Here is a 14,795-nt window from a genome sequence, read left to right on the forward strand (position 1 = left end):
TATACAAGTGGGATTTGGATCCCAGAACTTCTCATCATGAACACAATGGAGAAGCTCCACTGCACAAAACGGAGGCAGAATTTTGGAGCCAGAGGACAGGCTAGATCAAATTGTTTCTTGCCATGCAGCCAGCAATTCTTCCTCCTTCATACAGTGTGCTTCAAAGGCCAGCAGGTTTACCCCAGGAGTAAAGGAGACAGCCAGCTCTAAACACTCCTCCTTCCTCCTCACCCCAACAAAAGAGGCAGCTCAATGCCAGACAGAGTAGTGGAATGATTAAAGATAAGGAGTACATTAGGTTTTCAGTCTCTCAACCAGCCCACTAGATTAAGCAGTGGCCTGGTTACTCCCTCTCTCCTGAAAAAGATCCAGGCAAATCAAAGACCTAAAATACTGCGGACTTACCTCCTTTCCTTCCCCCATCCCATAGCCTTGCTCTCTAAGCAGAGAGCGGGCAATGAACTCTGAGGAGGCTGAAGGAAAGCCAAGGGAAATCAGGGGCTACCTGAATCCCTGGGAATCTGGTGGCTACCCTGGTGCCCTCATTCATTCCCTGTGAGGTTCAGGCACCTGTTTGGAATAGTACACAGAGAGGGCCTCCCTTAGGGACTTGGAAGCAACCAGGGACCCAGAACACAGAGGAAGTGCCGTGAGGGTACACACCATTCCAGGGATGGCCGAAACCACAAACAGGGCAAGGCTCCCCCCAGCCAAGGCCCCAAGGGCTGGGGGAGTTGGGACGAGGCCCTGGCAGGGGGAAGAGAGCTCCTGCAGCAGTGCTAAGGGCTCATGGGGTTTTATTTCTTCTTCCTCTCCTGGGAACAGCGAGGGCAGAACCTGGTAGGAAGGGAAGTAAAAAGCCAGCATTTATGGCCTGATATATAAACATATACAAAGATACAGTCTCAAAAGCTCTTTTCCAAGGTTCCAACCAAAGCCTTAATTCAAATTTTCCTTCTGAAAAGGACATCTAAGCGTGTACATACAATATCCTCCCTCTTGCCACCCCGGGCCTCCCCTTTCCAGAGACCAACGGGCCCTCCAGGGTGTTTGCTTTTAGCCCTCACTCACCATTTTCCTCTTGGTTTTGTTGTCAGACCCACACAGGCAAAATGAAACCATTCGATGGAACACTGTTGGGGTGGAGAGCAGGCAGTTAAAGAGCAGTTTTCTTTGGAAATCTTTGTTTCTGGACTACTGAAGTTTCCCAACATCTGATCAAACTCCTGCTAGCAGCGATGTTAACGGGATCAGTCAGGAAATGGGGACTCACACCCACCCCATACAATGTTAGTGAGCAAAATTCCCCTCCGTGCTTGCTGAGGGTGGGGCCAAAAAAGCAGCCTGTCATTTCAGGAGCAAACCTGGAGGGAGTTGCACGTAACAGGCCACATTGCTGCTCTGCCAAACTACCCGAGATAAGACCTCCTCCTGCCACTGCTTGCTACATCAGCCCCCCGGGCAGGACAAGACATCCTGTAGGAGATTCTCCTCCCCCACCTCCACCATGCACGGGCTCTTACGTCTGGGTTGTCGCAGCCAATCATCTCCCCGTAGGAGACCTGGTGGCAGAGGCAGTACGTAGGCTCGTTGGGGTCCACAGGCATATCCAACACATCCGAAGGGTGCACGTTCCCAAAAGTGACCGAAGGCATCCCGTATTCCGTGCTACTGCAGGAGAAAGGAATAACCTAGGTGAGCAAATGAACCAGCATCGGTTCCCTTCATGTCCCCCACGACGATGCCCTTAATTTGCCAGACAGCCACACCTCTTTTTTAAGCACACACACCCACCTCCCCCGATGTGACCTGCGTTCCCCTTCATGCCACACTCCCCTGAAACAAATAAAAGGCCTCTTTCTTGTTTTTTCCCCAAACAGGGGCACACAGCCTGGTCTGGGGGAGGACCAGATCCTTCAGAGGGAAGTCTGGCTAGGTCTCCCTTGGTCTGATTTGCACTGCTGCTCCTCACTTCCCCAAATTTCTTAAATGCTTACGTGCGGACAAGCTTCAGCTTCTTTTGGGCAGTCTTTGGTGCCTCCTCATCAGAATTCTTCCCTTTAGAGCGAGCACGGGCAGCTTTCTTCTCTTTCTGGGCTCGGCCCTCTGGTAACAAGAGAAGAAGTTGTTGCACCTGCCACCCCGTCAGAACAGACCCCTGACAGGAACACCCTCTTCAGCACTAAGACGCGCTCCTGCTGTGGAGCGTGTGTTGGCTTTGGGCCACGCACCCCATCTTAGTTTTATCTAGCGGCCTTGCACACGCTCACAGAAAAGAGCCCAGGACACCATCTTTTTACCTGTCCTTCAGATTCCAGCGTAACAGTCTTTGATCTGTACCACTCCAGTGCCTGCCTTCATCCCCACCACTTCCACAGGCACTCGGCTGCCTCCTGTCTCAATCTGCAGCCCAGTGGTGGTACTCACTCTTCTTGCCCTTGCTGGAAGAGCTGTCATAGTCACTCGACTCTATCTGCTTCTCCTTCAGGTCTGCTTCAAAGCGAGCAAGGTCTGTGTCCAGCCGCCGGATGTGCTTATCGACCTGCAGAGATGACATTGAGCAGGAATTACCACGGAAAAGAGCCCGAGGGAGCAAGGAGCAGAGAAGCAAGAGCGTGCAGGGCCCGAAAAAGAGATCAGGGCCTTCCAGGAGTGGGGGTGTCAGTACAGCCTGTCATGTCATACAATAACCACTAGACACTTCCCTTCATACCATCTCGTAGGTCTGCATTGCCAGCTGAACCTTGTCATCCCCAAACTCCTTGCACTTCCCATAGGCCTCCTGGATTTGCTTGAGGAGCCCCAGTTTTTCCTCTGACGACAAAGTCCGCGCGTTGCTGATGTACTCCGTGGCCAACTTATCGATCTCCGACTTGAGGTCTGAAACAAGTTTAGCATTAGTACACAAATACACAAACACACACTGGCGGGACGGGTTGCCCAGGGAGGTGGTGGAGTCACCGTCCCTGGGGTTGTTTAAGGAAAGGTTGGGCCTGGTGCTTAGGGACGTGGTTTAGGGGGTGACATTGGGGGTAGTGGGGTGGTTGGACCAGATCTTGGAGGGCTTTTCCAAGCTTGATGATTTTATGGAATGATTCTGTTAGGAAAGACCATAAAGTATAAGGATAGGAAAGAATAGGTTGGGATAAGGTTGGGAAAGGATGAGAGCAGCTGCAGGTTTCCTTCCCTGCCCTGAGAACCCTGTGATGAAGGCACAGCACAGAAGAGCTGGCCAGGCCGCACGCTTTCCGTCTCATCACAGAAACCATCTCCGATGCTCACCTTCCGTCCTCTGATCCAGATCTCGCATGAGCTGGAAGTTTCTCTGCAGCTCAAAAGGCAGGTTCTCGATGCCTGCAGGGGAAGGAGGACACATGGAGCAGTCAGGTTCAAGGCAGGAACCAAGCTAGCAGCTGATCACAGCACCTACACCAGCCCTGCCACTCCCAGCACGCCTTCCTGCTGCACACGAGCACGCCTCTGCTCTCAGCTGTCCCTTCTTCTGCCTCCTATCCCACAACCTCAGCGTAGCCTGTCCAGCACCTGCAAGGTGCTGTGCATCACGAATAACAGATGTTTCTACAACTCGGCACGAGCGACGTGAAGCTGAGAGTCAATTAATTCTCAACGCGCAGCGCTACTCGCCCCCTAGCCATCAGCAGATGCTGCACTGACAAAGCTGATAAAAACAATTCTCGTTTTCCGCGGCTGTCTGATCAAACGGAGGGCTCCCATCACTGCGCTAACATCAAGTCCAAGCCTGATCGCTGCCACCTCTATACCTGACAGAAAAAAAACAATCTCTTGCAGGTATAAATAAAGGGGGGGAGGTGGGGAGGAAGAGCTCTTCAGAAACACAACATAAGCACGCCTGCCTCCTGGACCCTCCCTGCAGCACAGGCAGAATGTAAATGAAGGCGTCTCTGCCCGTAATCAAAGCTGTCTAACACAATGGCCCCAGCAGTGCTCTCTGCTTTCACTGCCATATGCTTCTACACCAGAGACACTTCCTGAAAAACAAGAGATTTTTTTTATTATTTTTTCTTAAAGTACAGCACACAGGCCGTGAAATTTATTCGTACAAGAGGTAAAAGCAATTGTAGGCTTCACCGAGCTTAGAAGATATTTAAACTTCTTTTTTCACACACACAGAACACTGTGAGTTACATACAAAGGCCCTGTAGGTAATTAAGCTATTGCTGCAACAGGTTTTGTTGCCATTTCTACTTTGAATATCTGAGGGATTTGCAGGTAGCAGGTGTCCTGAAGAATACAGGAACATGATCATGCAGCAGACATGCATTGCTGCCCTGTGTCCAAGGTTAACAGTGCAAAACCACCTTCTGAAAAAAATAAATAAATGAGGAAGCAGCAACATTAAGGTTGTGTGAATGCTCCCAGATTTGATGCTTCCTGTTGGCCTACTCTGACAGACTTTGCACCAGGCTCGAGCAGCCCGCAGCTGATGTTACATCCCTACAGCTCAAAAAACATCTCAAAAAAAATCAAATCAGTGACACAACGCTGAGAAACATCGCTGCTTACAAAGGGAACTTAATGGCAGGGATGAAATTCAGCTCAGGTACCTTAACATCGTTCCCTTTTCTTGTAATCCCCATCCTCGTTGACTCCAAGCCTTCCAATTTGTGCAGAAATGAACCGTGTTTCATGCAGCAGCACACTACTTTTTACTCCTCTCCTCTAGGAGAAATCAGCATTTGTTCTTACGTTGCACGCCGTGTGCCAGATATGCACCAGTTGATTAATCCTGGACCATCGCGACCTCTGAATTCTTGACTTGGCAGATTTCAGAAAAATATCTATGTAATTTCCTTTTTCTCCTCTAAAGCAAAGGCAGCTGCTGCAAGCAGACATTCCACCACATACCTAGCTTTCTCTCGGCAGGGCTGCGAACCGTTCGGTTCAGAGCACACCTGGGCTAGCACAAAAACCAGCAGGACGCTATTTTTCGGGCAGAACAACCCGAAATGAGGTTACGGTTGGGTTTCACAGCGACGTGCTACCAGCAGGAGGAATTCGGACAGGAATTTGCTTCCATTACAGCTCCTGAAAGGGGCTGTGCTCTGTTTTTTTTTTGTTGTTTTTTTTTTACAGATGTCGCTGTGAAAATCCGCCACCAGCTGCCACTGCCACCATCACGTGCCCTCGCCTGGGAAGCTTCTGTTCTACCTGCGCCTCTCCCTCCTACACAGAAAGCACAGCGCGATCCAACTGCAGCAACACGAGCCTGGATGAACTATTTCTGTGGCAGTCGGCTTGCCTCAGCACGGGGGAGCTTTCTGACCTCTGCAGCTTAACCCAGAAGCTCCTCCCGACCCTTCTGAAGCAGAGCCCTTCATCACACACCGTTTATTGCCGTGGTCCAAACACTTGCTGAAACTGTTTGGCCTGTGTTGTGCAGTCCATTAAGAATAAATAAATCTAAGATTTAAAATTTCCATTGTCTCTTTCTTACTACACCAACACCTTTCCCCCTCTGTCTTTCCAAAAAGATTCGATATTTCTGTAACTGCTTCCTCCTGTGTTTCTCCTTTCCCCTTTACAATCCATTCATGCTTTCTTCTCACAGTGGGACGCACCCAAGCTCTTCTGGACTAAATGCTGTATTTGCCAGTACCCAAACAGTTCTCAGATTCTGAAAGAGATCACAGGAAAAAGAAATTGTCTGTCTGAGCAAGCGCAGTCAGGACACCCTAACAGACACATTCGACTGCTAGGGCACAGGCGAGTGCGGTCACTCTGCCACAGGCAACAATTGGACAGAAAAATAAGGAGAGGCAAAGGCCTCTCAGCACAGACGCGGCAGAGCAGTGAGAGAGGAAGCCAAGGATGGGGAAGATGACAGGCTTGCACAAGGGCAGGATAACCCCTGTAAGGAGTACCACACCAGGGAACTGTATGGCTACGTTAGAGATCAGCCTTGATGTCAGAAGTTCGGAGGACACGGAGGACTGAGATGTCAAATGAGATGCACAACACTCCGGGCACTTCCAACAACGCTCAACATGGAAGGAATGGATGAAGAGATGGCAAACCTGAAGTATGATGCAGGAAGCTCGATAGGCAGGAACAGAAAGCTCCCCCAATGAGTACAGTTAACTCAGTGTTAACTGCGGACTCCTCAGCTCATGGTGCAGTGAGATAGCTAAATGTTGGCCGAATCTAGATGCGCAGAGGTATGGGGTGGGGAAAGCTGGGAACATTTCTGTTGCTTTGTTACCATTCCTCACCCAGGCTTTACACTGACATTCATTCAATATCTGACCAGCTTTGAATGGAAATGTGAATTTCCTCCCAGTCCGGTGCACACTTCCCAACCGGGATGATGAAAGTTGCACATCCAGCAGGACAAATAAAGCAACAGCCTCATCAGTCCAGGCAGAAAATGTGGTGGGCAGGGTTGGCTGGAACAAACAGGGAAGGTGACATTTGATCTTCTCATTTCTCTAAGGACGAAGCACACCCACAGACACGACCCTTGCACCTGGTCAGCCATCCTCAGCAGCAGAGCAGGGAAGGTGAGCAGCTCGCAGTAAACTGGCCAGCCGAGGAGAGGTGCACTCCTCGGTTCTGTTGCTATAAAAGATAGATTTGTGGGGTGTCCCTGTGCTTACTTTATTTCCATACCCTCTGACCAGATAAACAGGGATGCACCAGCATTAGGAAGTGTTGTTGAACAACCCTACAAGCCTCTTGAAACATCTAACCGTGAAGAAAACACGGTGTTTGCATCCCATCTTCTGGAGGATCTGTATTAGTCACCCTCCCTTGCTCCCACTCAAAGCCTCCACTACGGTATTTCTAAGCCTGTGAGCGTGCAAATGCTGAGCCAAACACGGCAACTCCAGGCTGAGCAACCCCAAACTCCTCTGGAGAGCTCCCATGCACACGCAACCATGAAATACCACGGTTTTCTTTCATCTCGTTCTTCCTCCACCCCTTTCTACACCTCTAATTCATTTGCAGCCACGGTTTCCCCCTGCTGAAGTTGCGCTGCTTTCTTGGCGTGAAGGCAAGCGCTTCCCCACCTTGCTCTCTCCCCTCAGAAGCAGGCATAACATCGATTTGAGACCAGGAGGACAACATTTGAAGAGATTGAATGCTTTTTGTACTTAACTTCAGTTACCAAGGAGAACTGAGGAAAGAGTCATAGAACGAAACAACGAAGAACAGACGTGGAGCAAGAACCACTCCTCCTCTTCCCCTTCCCCGAATTCTTTGGCTCAGTATTGTCGTTGAAGGGCCAGCCTCAGCATGATGAAGGCGGGCAGGGGATCAGGGCAGTCAGCAGAGGGAGTTTCTCCACGGGGAGGTTCAGCACTGAAGGAACACGCACATTTTTTTGCTGCAGGAACACCTGCTAGGGGCATAACACGCTTCAGACAGCCACACTTTGCCATGAAGGGCTTAGAGCAAAGGCACGTCTAATCCTAGGTCTAAAATCAATTTTAAATTACAGCAAGGACCTGAAAGAAGAATGCTTTTTCCCAGCACAGTGGAATAGCCCGCTTCCCTCACCAGGAAAATGAATAACTGAGGTGAAGAGACTAAGGGCAGCTCGTTGCAAACACACCTCTTGACATGTCAATGCTGCAAATCCTCACTACTTAGGATTGTTTGTTCAAGGCATGCTTTAGTTGCAGCTATGAGCGTTCTGCACATCTGCTATAGAGGAAACAAACATCAGTCACATTTTGTCCGGGTGGCATTCAACAGGACACCACCTTTTTTCTCCCTACAATCCTCACTTACTCCATTACACACCTTCCTTTCTTCAAGCATCTGAAGAGGTCCGACAAGCAAACTGCCCTCTTTCATCACACACTCCTCATTCACCCCCTGAACAGACCCAGAGAGTAAAGGATATGAAAGAGAAATGCTGCAGGAGGGAAAAAAAATCAACTGAAAGCCACATCTACGTTAGATGCGAAAAGAACACTAAGAAGAATCTCAGTGCAACAAGCAGAAGCAGATATTAGACATTTTGAAAAGAGCTGACCAAAAGGTCTGGACTATTTATTTGTAGCAGTTTACAGGATATTTTGGAATGTTACCCAACTTTTAAAAAAGTGAACTTAAAAAAAAATTACATTGAAATAATCATCAAAGAAAAAAAAAAATGAAGGAAGGAGTGAGGGGAGAACAATCGGGAGGCATGAAACCAGTAAAAGAAATGGAACAGCTGACCTGGGATCACCTCAGAGAATTCAACAAGGGTGACAACGCAGGTTAAGTTGTGACACCCTCCCTTCCCCGACTTTCCTGATAAACTTTTTTTTTTTAATATTATTATTTTTAAATAATGTACACATCGTTAGCAAAAATATCATTTTTCAATGATTGAACTACAACTTGGATCAAAAACTTGACGTGTTATCAGAAAGGCTTTTCAGTAAGGGTATATTCAACAGGAAAATACTAACCCAACCCGACTTCTTTAGTTAGCACCGTAACAAAGACTGGTAATAAAGGACCGTGTGCATTCAGAGAGTCAGAACCTCAAGTAGGATGTCAAAAGATGAGAGCAGGCTTGGAGGAGAACAATATGGCTAATTGAAAAATACATTATCATAAGAAATTCATTTTTTCCCTAAGGTACCAGAAAGAAAGTTCAGATTTAATTAATTAGAATCTACACAAGGAAGAAGATTTTAATAAGGGGACACTTCAACACACCCGGTAAAAGGCACAGGTGCGATGACTAAGTGGCGGAATTGTGAAAATTAGCTACAGACAAGTCAAACTGTGACAGGAAAGCTATTGGCAAACTAACCCACTGAAGACTGAGACGGATTCTCAACTCTATGTATTAATACCCATGTAAACTGCCTTTCTTAAAGAAACTCTAATTAGAGCACAGCAACTGTCCTACAGCTAGCTAACGAAGGGAAGTCACATTGTATATGAGATACGCGATACCGGATTAAAAAAGGCAAAGCCACCGTAGCGAATGCTTTTTTGCTCTTCCCAACAGTCTTGTAGCCAGATATTTTACGTACTTTTAGGCTGTGAACATAAAAAAGTAAAGTGACACACCTTAAAAAAATGACACCACCACCGTATTAATATCCACCTTCAGCAGGATGACAACCTCTAACTCAATTGCAGGAGCACACACCTCAGCTGAGACAAAATAGAAGACCTTATACTTTTTCTCCGCAAGTATGTGTACTAGAGGGGAACAGAGGCATTCCCACGGAGTTCATAGATTTTAGCTAACAGTAACGGTGACATCCAGAAGCTGGACATCCAGAACCAGAGCAGTCTCTAGCCACCAAGATAACCTACAGGTTCCTCTCTCTCTTGTCTTAACACCTACCCTACCTCTACTGGTTTCAAATCCCAGCCTTTCACCCCTGTATCTCTGCAGCCCTTCTCACATACACTTCTGCTCTACCCAGTAAGGAAACACCGCGTTCCCCCCCCGGACCAGCTCCTTGCCCACCCCGCACATCCACCTCTCGCCTCGCCCCCACCCCTCAGGCATCTTCCCATCCTCACCCACCCTTCCCACTGCCCTCTGCGCCCTCCTCACAGACCCCAGAGCAACATTACAGCCTGTGCGCTCCCAGTATCTGTTCAGCCTCGGTGGCAGAGCATTACTTACTACAATTCTTGAACTTTTTTAAATTCTTTTAACCTTCCTCAAGAGCCCCCCTTCCCTAAGGGCAGAGGCCAGGCCGAGAGCCGCCGGCCGCGGGGCTCGCAGCAGGCCCGTGCGCCCCGGGCTCGGCCAGCACCCGGGCAGGGCCCGTCCCCTGTCCCTCTTCTTCCTCTTCCTCTTCTTCTTCTTCTTCTTCTTCCTCTCCCTCCTCTTTTTCCTCCCTTTTTCCCCCTCGCCCCCGCCCCGCCGCTTACTGTCCAGGTAGTGCTCCAGGTACATCCCCGCCGCCATCTTGCGCCCCCCACACACCGCCACTTCCGGCAGCCGGCGCGCCCCCACCGGAAGCGGCCCTTGCCCGGCTGGTGAAGCCGCTTCCGCCCTGGCTCCGGGACGCTTGGCGCCCGCCGCCATTTTGGGCCCTGAGGGTCGGTGTGTGTGGGGGGGTGGGGACCTGCGTCCTTCACCGCCGGGCTTCGGCCTCGGCAGGGCTACGGGGGTGCCCCCTGGCCACCGATAATTTGCAGGAGGCTGGCTGGGCACTTCTGCTGGATAATGTGCGTGGGGAGGTGCTCTTAGTCCCTTACAGCACTGTATGCGTCCATTTACTGCGTTGCCAGCTGCGACAAACTGCTGGGACGTTATAACCAGAGGTGGTCTTTGCGCTGAGGTGGTTGGGGTACAGGCTCGACATGCCTAACAAAGCAATAAACCCATGAAGTGAAGCTCAACGTCTACTGTCTCTCTCTTTTTTTTTTTTTTTTTCCTCCATCTAAACAAAACCACTTCCATGGCCATACAGAATCACAGAATTTCTAGGTTGGAAGAGACCTCAAGATCATCGAGTCCAACCTCTGACCTAACGCTAACAGTCCCCACTAAACCATATCCCTAAGCTCTACATCTAAACGTCTTTTGAAGACTTCCAGGGATGGTGACTCCACCACTTCCCTGGGCAGCCTGTTCCAGTGTCCAACAACCCTTTCAGTGAAGAAGTTCTTCCTAAGATCCAACCTAAAACTCCCCTGGCGCAACTTAAGCCCATTCCCCCTCGTCCTGTCACCAGGCACGTGGAAGAATAGACCAACCCCCACCTCACTACAGCCTCCTTTAAGGTACCTGTAGAGAGCAATAAGGTCGCCCCTGAGCCTCCTTTTCTCCAGGCTGAACAAGCCCAGCTCCTTCAGCTGCTCCTCGTAGGACTTGTTCTCCAGGCCCTTCACCAGCTTGGTTGCCCTTCTCTGGACCCACTCAAGCACCCCCATGTCCTTGTAGCGAGGGGCCCAAAACTGAACACAGTACTCAAGGTGCGGCCTCACCAGAGCTGAGTACAGGGGAACGATCACCTCCCTAGCCCCGCTGGTCACACTGTTTCTTATACACCACATATGGCTTCTAGATTAGAGATACACGTGCTATGGACTTCAGGAGCCCATCCCTAAGCGGTCCTTTGCTAGTGATGGTACACACAAGGTGTTCTAGGTCACAAATTTAATTATAAATAAATTGAGACCATTATCATCTTCTGGTCCTTAGGACCTAAATTCAGGATTGCTGTTCAGGAGGTCAGGGTTAACTTTGTGTGCCATAATTGAGTTTGTATTTGGTAAACATTAAACTTCATCTGCATTTCTCCTGCCCACTTGCTCACCTGTGTTGCTTTCTTTCCCCCAGGCTTCTTGTTCCTCCTAAAAGTTTCCAAGGCACCATACCAATATTTATTTATAGGGACATTCTAGGACTAAGCCTTTTAGCAACCTGCAACCCGACTCTGAGAACCTGTGATGAGAAATGAACTGCAACTGTTTGACTTACTGGCCATTTTGCTGATGCACTGTTTGGTTAATTCACAGAACCTCTCTGTTCTGAAGATGCAAATAGTTCTGCTAGAATCACACAATCATTAAGGTTGGAAAAGACCTCCCATACCTCACCTAGGTCCAACCATCCCCCTACCACCAATGTCAGCCACTAAACCATGTCCCTAAGCACCACATCCAACCTTTCCTTAAACACTCCCAGGGATGATGACTCCACCACTTCCCCAGGCAACCTGTTCCACTGCCTGACTGCTCTTTCCAAGATGAAATGTCTCCTCATTTCCAACCTGAACCTCCCCCTGGTGCAACATGAGGCCATTCCCTCTAGTCCTATCACTAGTTACCTGTAAGAGGCTGACCCCCAGCTCCCCACACCTTCCTTTCAGGTAGATGTAGAGAGCCATAAGGTCTCCCCTGAGCCTCCTCTTCCCCAGACTAAACAAACCCAGTTTCCTCAGTCACTCCTCACAGGACTTGCGTTCCAGGCCCCTTACCACCTTCATAGCCCTTCTCTGGAGACGCTCCAGGGCCTCGATGTCCCTGTAGTGAGGGGCCCAAAACTGAACACAGTACCCAAGGTGCAGCCTCACCAGAGAGAGCACATGGGGACGTTCACCTCCCTGGTCCTGCTGGCCACACTACTCCTGTTATAAGCCAGAATGCTGTTGGCCTTCTTGGCCACCTGGGCACACTGCCAGCTCATGTTTGGGTGAGCATTAACCAGCATGTCCAGATCTTTTTCCTGTGCACAGCTTTCCAGACACTTGCCCCAAGCCTGTAGTGTTGCATGGGGTAATTAAAGTCATTAAAGTTACTCAATGTTTTTAATTATTCAAAAAAAAATCTTGCTCTTTAGTTGTGTTGCAAAGGAGCTGGTTTCAGTTAAGCTAAACATTATTGTTAAACCTCGCTTTGTTTTTAAAGTACTTAAAAATTGTATAAATTGCCTTACACTCCTTAATTACGGAGAAGGATGTGGCTGTTACTTAGAAAGTCTACATCCTCTGCCCTGTCACAACACTAAACCAGGCACCCCCAAATGCATTGTGTTCGGAGCTACTGTGCTGAATGGAGCTGATGTTAAGAAACAGGCATTCTTAGACATCACTGATTTGGTTAATAAGAGACTACCCAGGAATCTCAGTTTATCCTCCAAGTTAAGGCAGTAGAAACGGTTTCAGGAAAAGCTAGTTCCTGAACTCTGAATCTAGAAGTTTTATTTTTTCTTGCTTTAAAAAGCTGAGGCACTGAGGTTCATGTGGAAGTACGTCTCCCAGGGTTCCAGGAGCAACCTGATTGGCAGATGAGGTGTTACCACTGCAGGTATTTGGTGAGAAGTGTGATATTTTTAAATGTTTCTACAGGTGAAAGCTGTAGCACTGATGCAGAAAGATGCTTTCTCCACTGGAATATGCTCTGGAGAAATCTGACTCCATCTAGCCCCACCCAGCCTCATGTATTGATCCTTATGTAACAACTGTAGGTAACAAAGCCACATCTGCTTAACTGCAAGGGATATTTCCACCCACACAGGAGTTTGCTACTTCAATTAAATCATATTGCTAGGTGATAAATACCTCCCAGTTTGGTGCAGGACCTGGCTGATCAGTGAGCGGAGACCTGTGCATCTCGCAGAGGGAAACTAAACAGCCTACTGAAGTAGTCTAGACTAGGTTCTCAGCCTTTATTGATCTACAGATGCCTGTGTATTTTCCCTTGGAAATGTGAACATCTGCATAAAATTTAAGCCTCCGGCTTTTCAGTTACCTTACAGACCTCTTTAAGTGTTCTCCAAGGGCCACAAGGTAGTCCGTGCTTGAGAGGGATTGTTACGCAGACCGCAGCAGTAGGCCTACAACTCCAAAGTTTCGTGTTTAGTTCCCTTTTTGCTGTAGAGGCACACATTTGACTCTTCTCTCTTTTACATTTTCAGTTCAGAGGTCCCTGCTCTGCATTTCCTTCTCTTCAGAAAGGAGTAGACGTACCCACACTTCGTTCTCACAGACATCAGTTGAACTGGAGCACCTGCCCCCGAGGTGGTAAATCAGCTTTACATATGGAAGAGGATGCCAAATGCCCCATGGTATAGCTGTGTGCGCGTTCCAAAAACGTATCCTAATTGAGCAGCAAAACTAGGCATAGACTCTAGTTCTTTGGCGTCATGATTTCTTTTCTTGCAGTTGTTTTTTTTTTCTTTTTTTTTTTTTTTTTCCATTCATTACACAGACACTACATGAAATCGAAATGTTTGTTGGACCAAGTCACTACATCTCTCTAGAACTTCGGTGTCCTATACAGAAACAAGAAACCATGCACACAAATTTAATCTGTTGTACCTGGAATGACGATTGAACAGGTACCTATCATGTAGTTAATGAAATGTACAGAGCGATTTCAGTCTATGTTCTGAAACTGTACTAGTAAACTTGGGCATCTTTCAGGTACATCACCTGCAAAATATTAGAAGAAAAATCCTAGACATGATATATAACCTTTAGTTGATACAAAGATGATAAAATAATAAAAATATAGAAGACAGGCAGGATCTCAATTATATTCTATATTATGAAGAAAGATGGAAGATGTAGACAAATTTGTGAAGTAATGAAAGATTACCAATTGTCCATGATATTTAGGAAGATGTTTAGTTCTACCCATCTACCCATAAAATATCCTAGAAGTTGCATAGCTAGAAGCTCACAATCAAGATTTAAAAGAATTATCTGGCAAGCAGATGGAAACAATGGGCTTTCCTTTCAGAAGAACTTTGGAGTTTGAATGCATCCCAGAAGACAAGTAAATACTTTCATTTAAAAATATTTGAAAAAGTAAGGGGGGCTATCCAGGTTGCTATAAGCCAGTTAACCTAACACTGATTTGGCAAAATCAGAGCGTAATCAATTTGGGTTACACTCAGCTAAAAAAGGAAACATAATGTTATTTGATCTAATTTAATGGAAAAGATCTCATTAAAAGAATTACGTATTCTTTTATGGCCATATAAATTTGGTGGTTCAAAATAGCTGTCTAGGACTAACATATCAAGACTTGCATCTGCATACCGCACAGCCTGGCTGTTCATAAGGGAAAATGAAAGGCAATAGGTAAGTGCTGGAGGATGGAGCTAAGCCTTACCATGAAATACCTAAACCAGCTTGACTTAATTTAGCTGTTTGGAAAGATGAATACAGTGGCTTGATCGTGGTCTGTAACTCATTACAAAAGAAAAAGATTTCTGATAGCAGAAGACTTTAATGTTCTGAACACAGGCATAACAAGACCCTATGAAGTTGAAAAAAAAAAAAAAAAAGAAAAGAAAAGAAAAGAAAAAAAAGTAAAATAGAATGCTATTT

At 47.5% G+C, this 14,795-nt stretch overlaps 1 protein-coding gene across 3 annotated transcripts in view; it reads right to left on the bottom strand.

Moving 5' to 3' along the window:
• ING4 (inhibitor of growth family member 4) overlaps positions 1–14,795 on the bottom strand; it is a 19,934-nt gene continuing 5,139 nt past the window's right edge. Inside the window, exons 1-9 of one of the 3 annotated variants that reach the window (XR_014618949.1) lie at positions 9,880–9,926; positions 3,283–3,354; positions 2,714–2,880; positions 2,428–2,542; positions 1,998–2,106; positions 1,524–1,671; positions 1,072–1,133; positions 664–837; positions 1–570 (exon numbers count right to left, since the gene is read on the bottom strand). Coding sequence is in view for 2 of the 3 variants with exons in the window: in XM_084297882.1 (XP_084154008.1) it covers positions 798–837; positions 1,072–1,133; positions 1,524–1,671; positions 1,998–2,106; positions 2,428–2,542; positions 2,714–2,880; positions 3,283–3,354; positions 9,880–9,916 (750 nt within the window). In the remaining variant the exon portion in view is untranslated. Of the gene's footprint in view, positions 838–1,071; positions 1,134–1,523; positions 1,672–1,997; positions 2,107–2,427; positions 2,543–2,713; positions 2,881–3,282; positions 3,355–9,879; positions 9,927–14,795 lie in introns of those variants that run through there. The other 2 variants (XM_084297882.1, XM_084297883.1) reach the window with 2 other exon arrangements.

The sequence above is a fragment of the Netta rufina genome, assembly GCF_964035555.1.
Source record: "Netta rufina genome assembly, chromosome: 1".
NCBI lineage: Eukaryota > Metazoa > Chordata > Aves > Anseriformes > Anatidae > Netta > Netta rufina.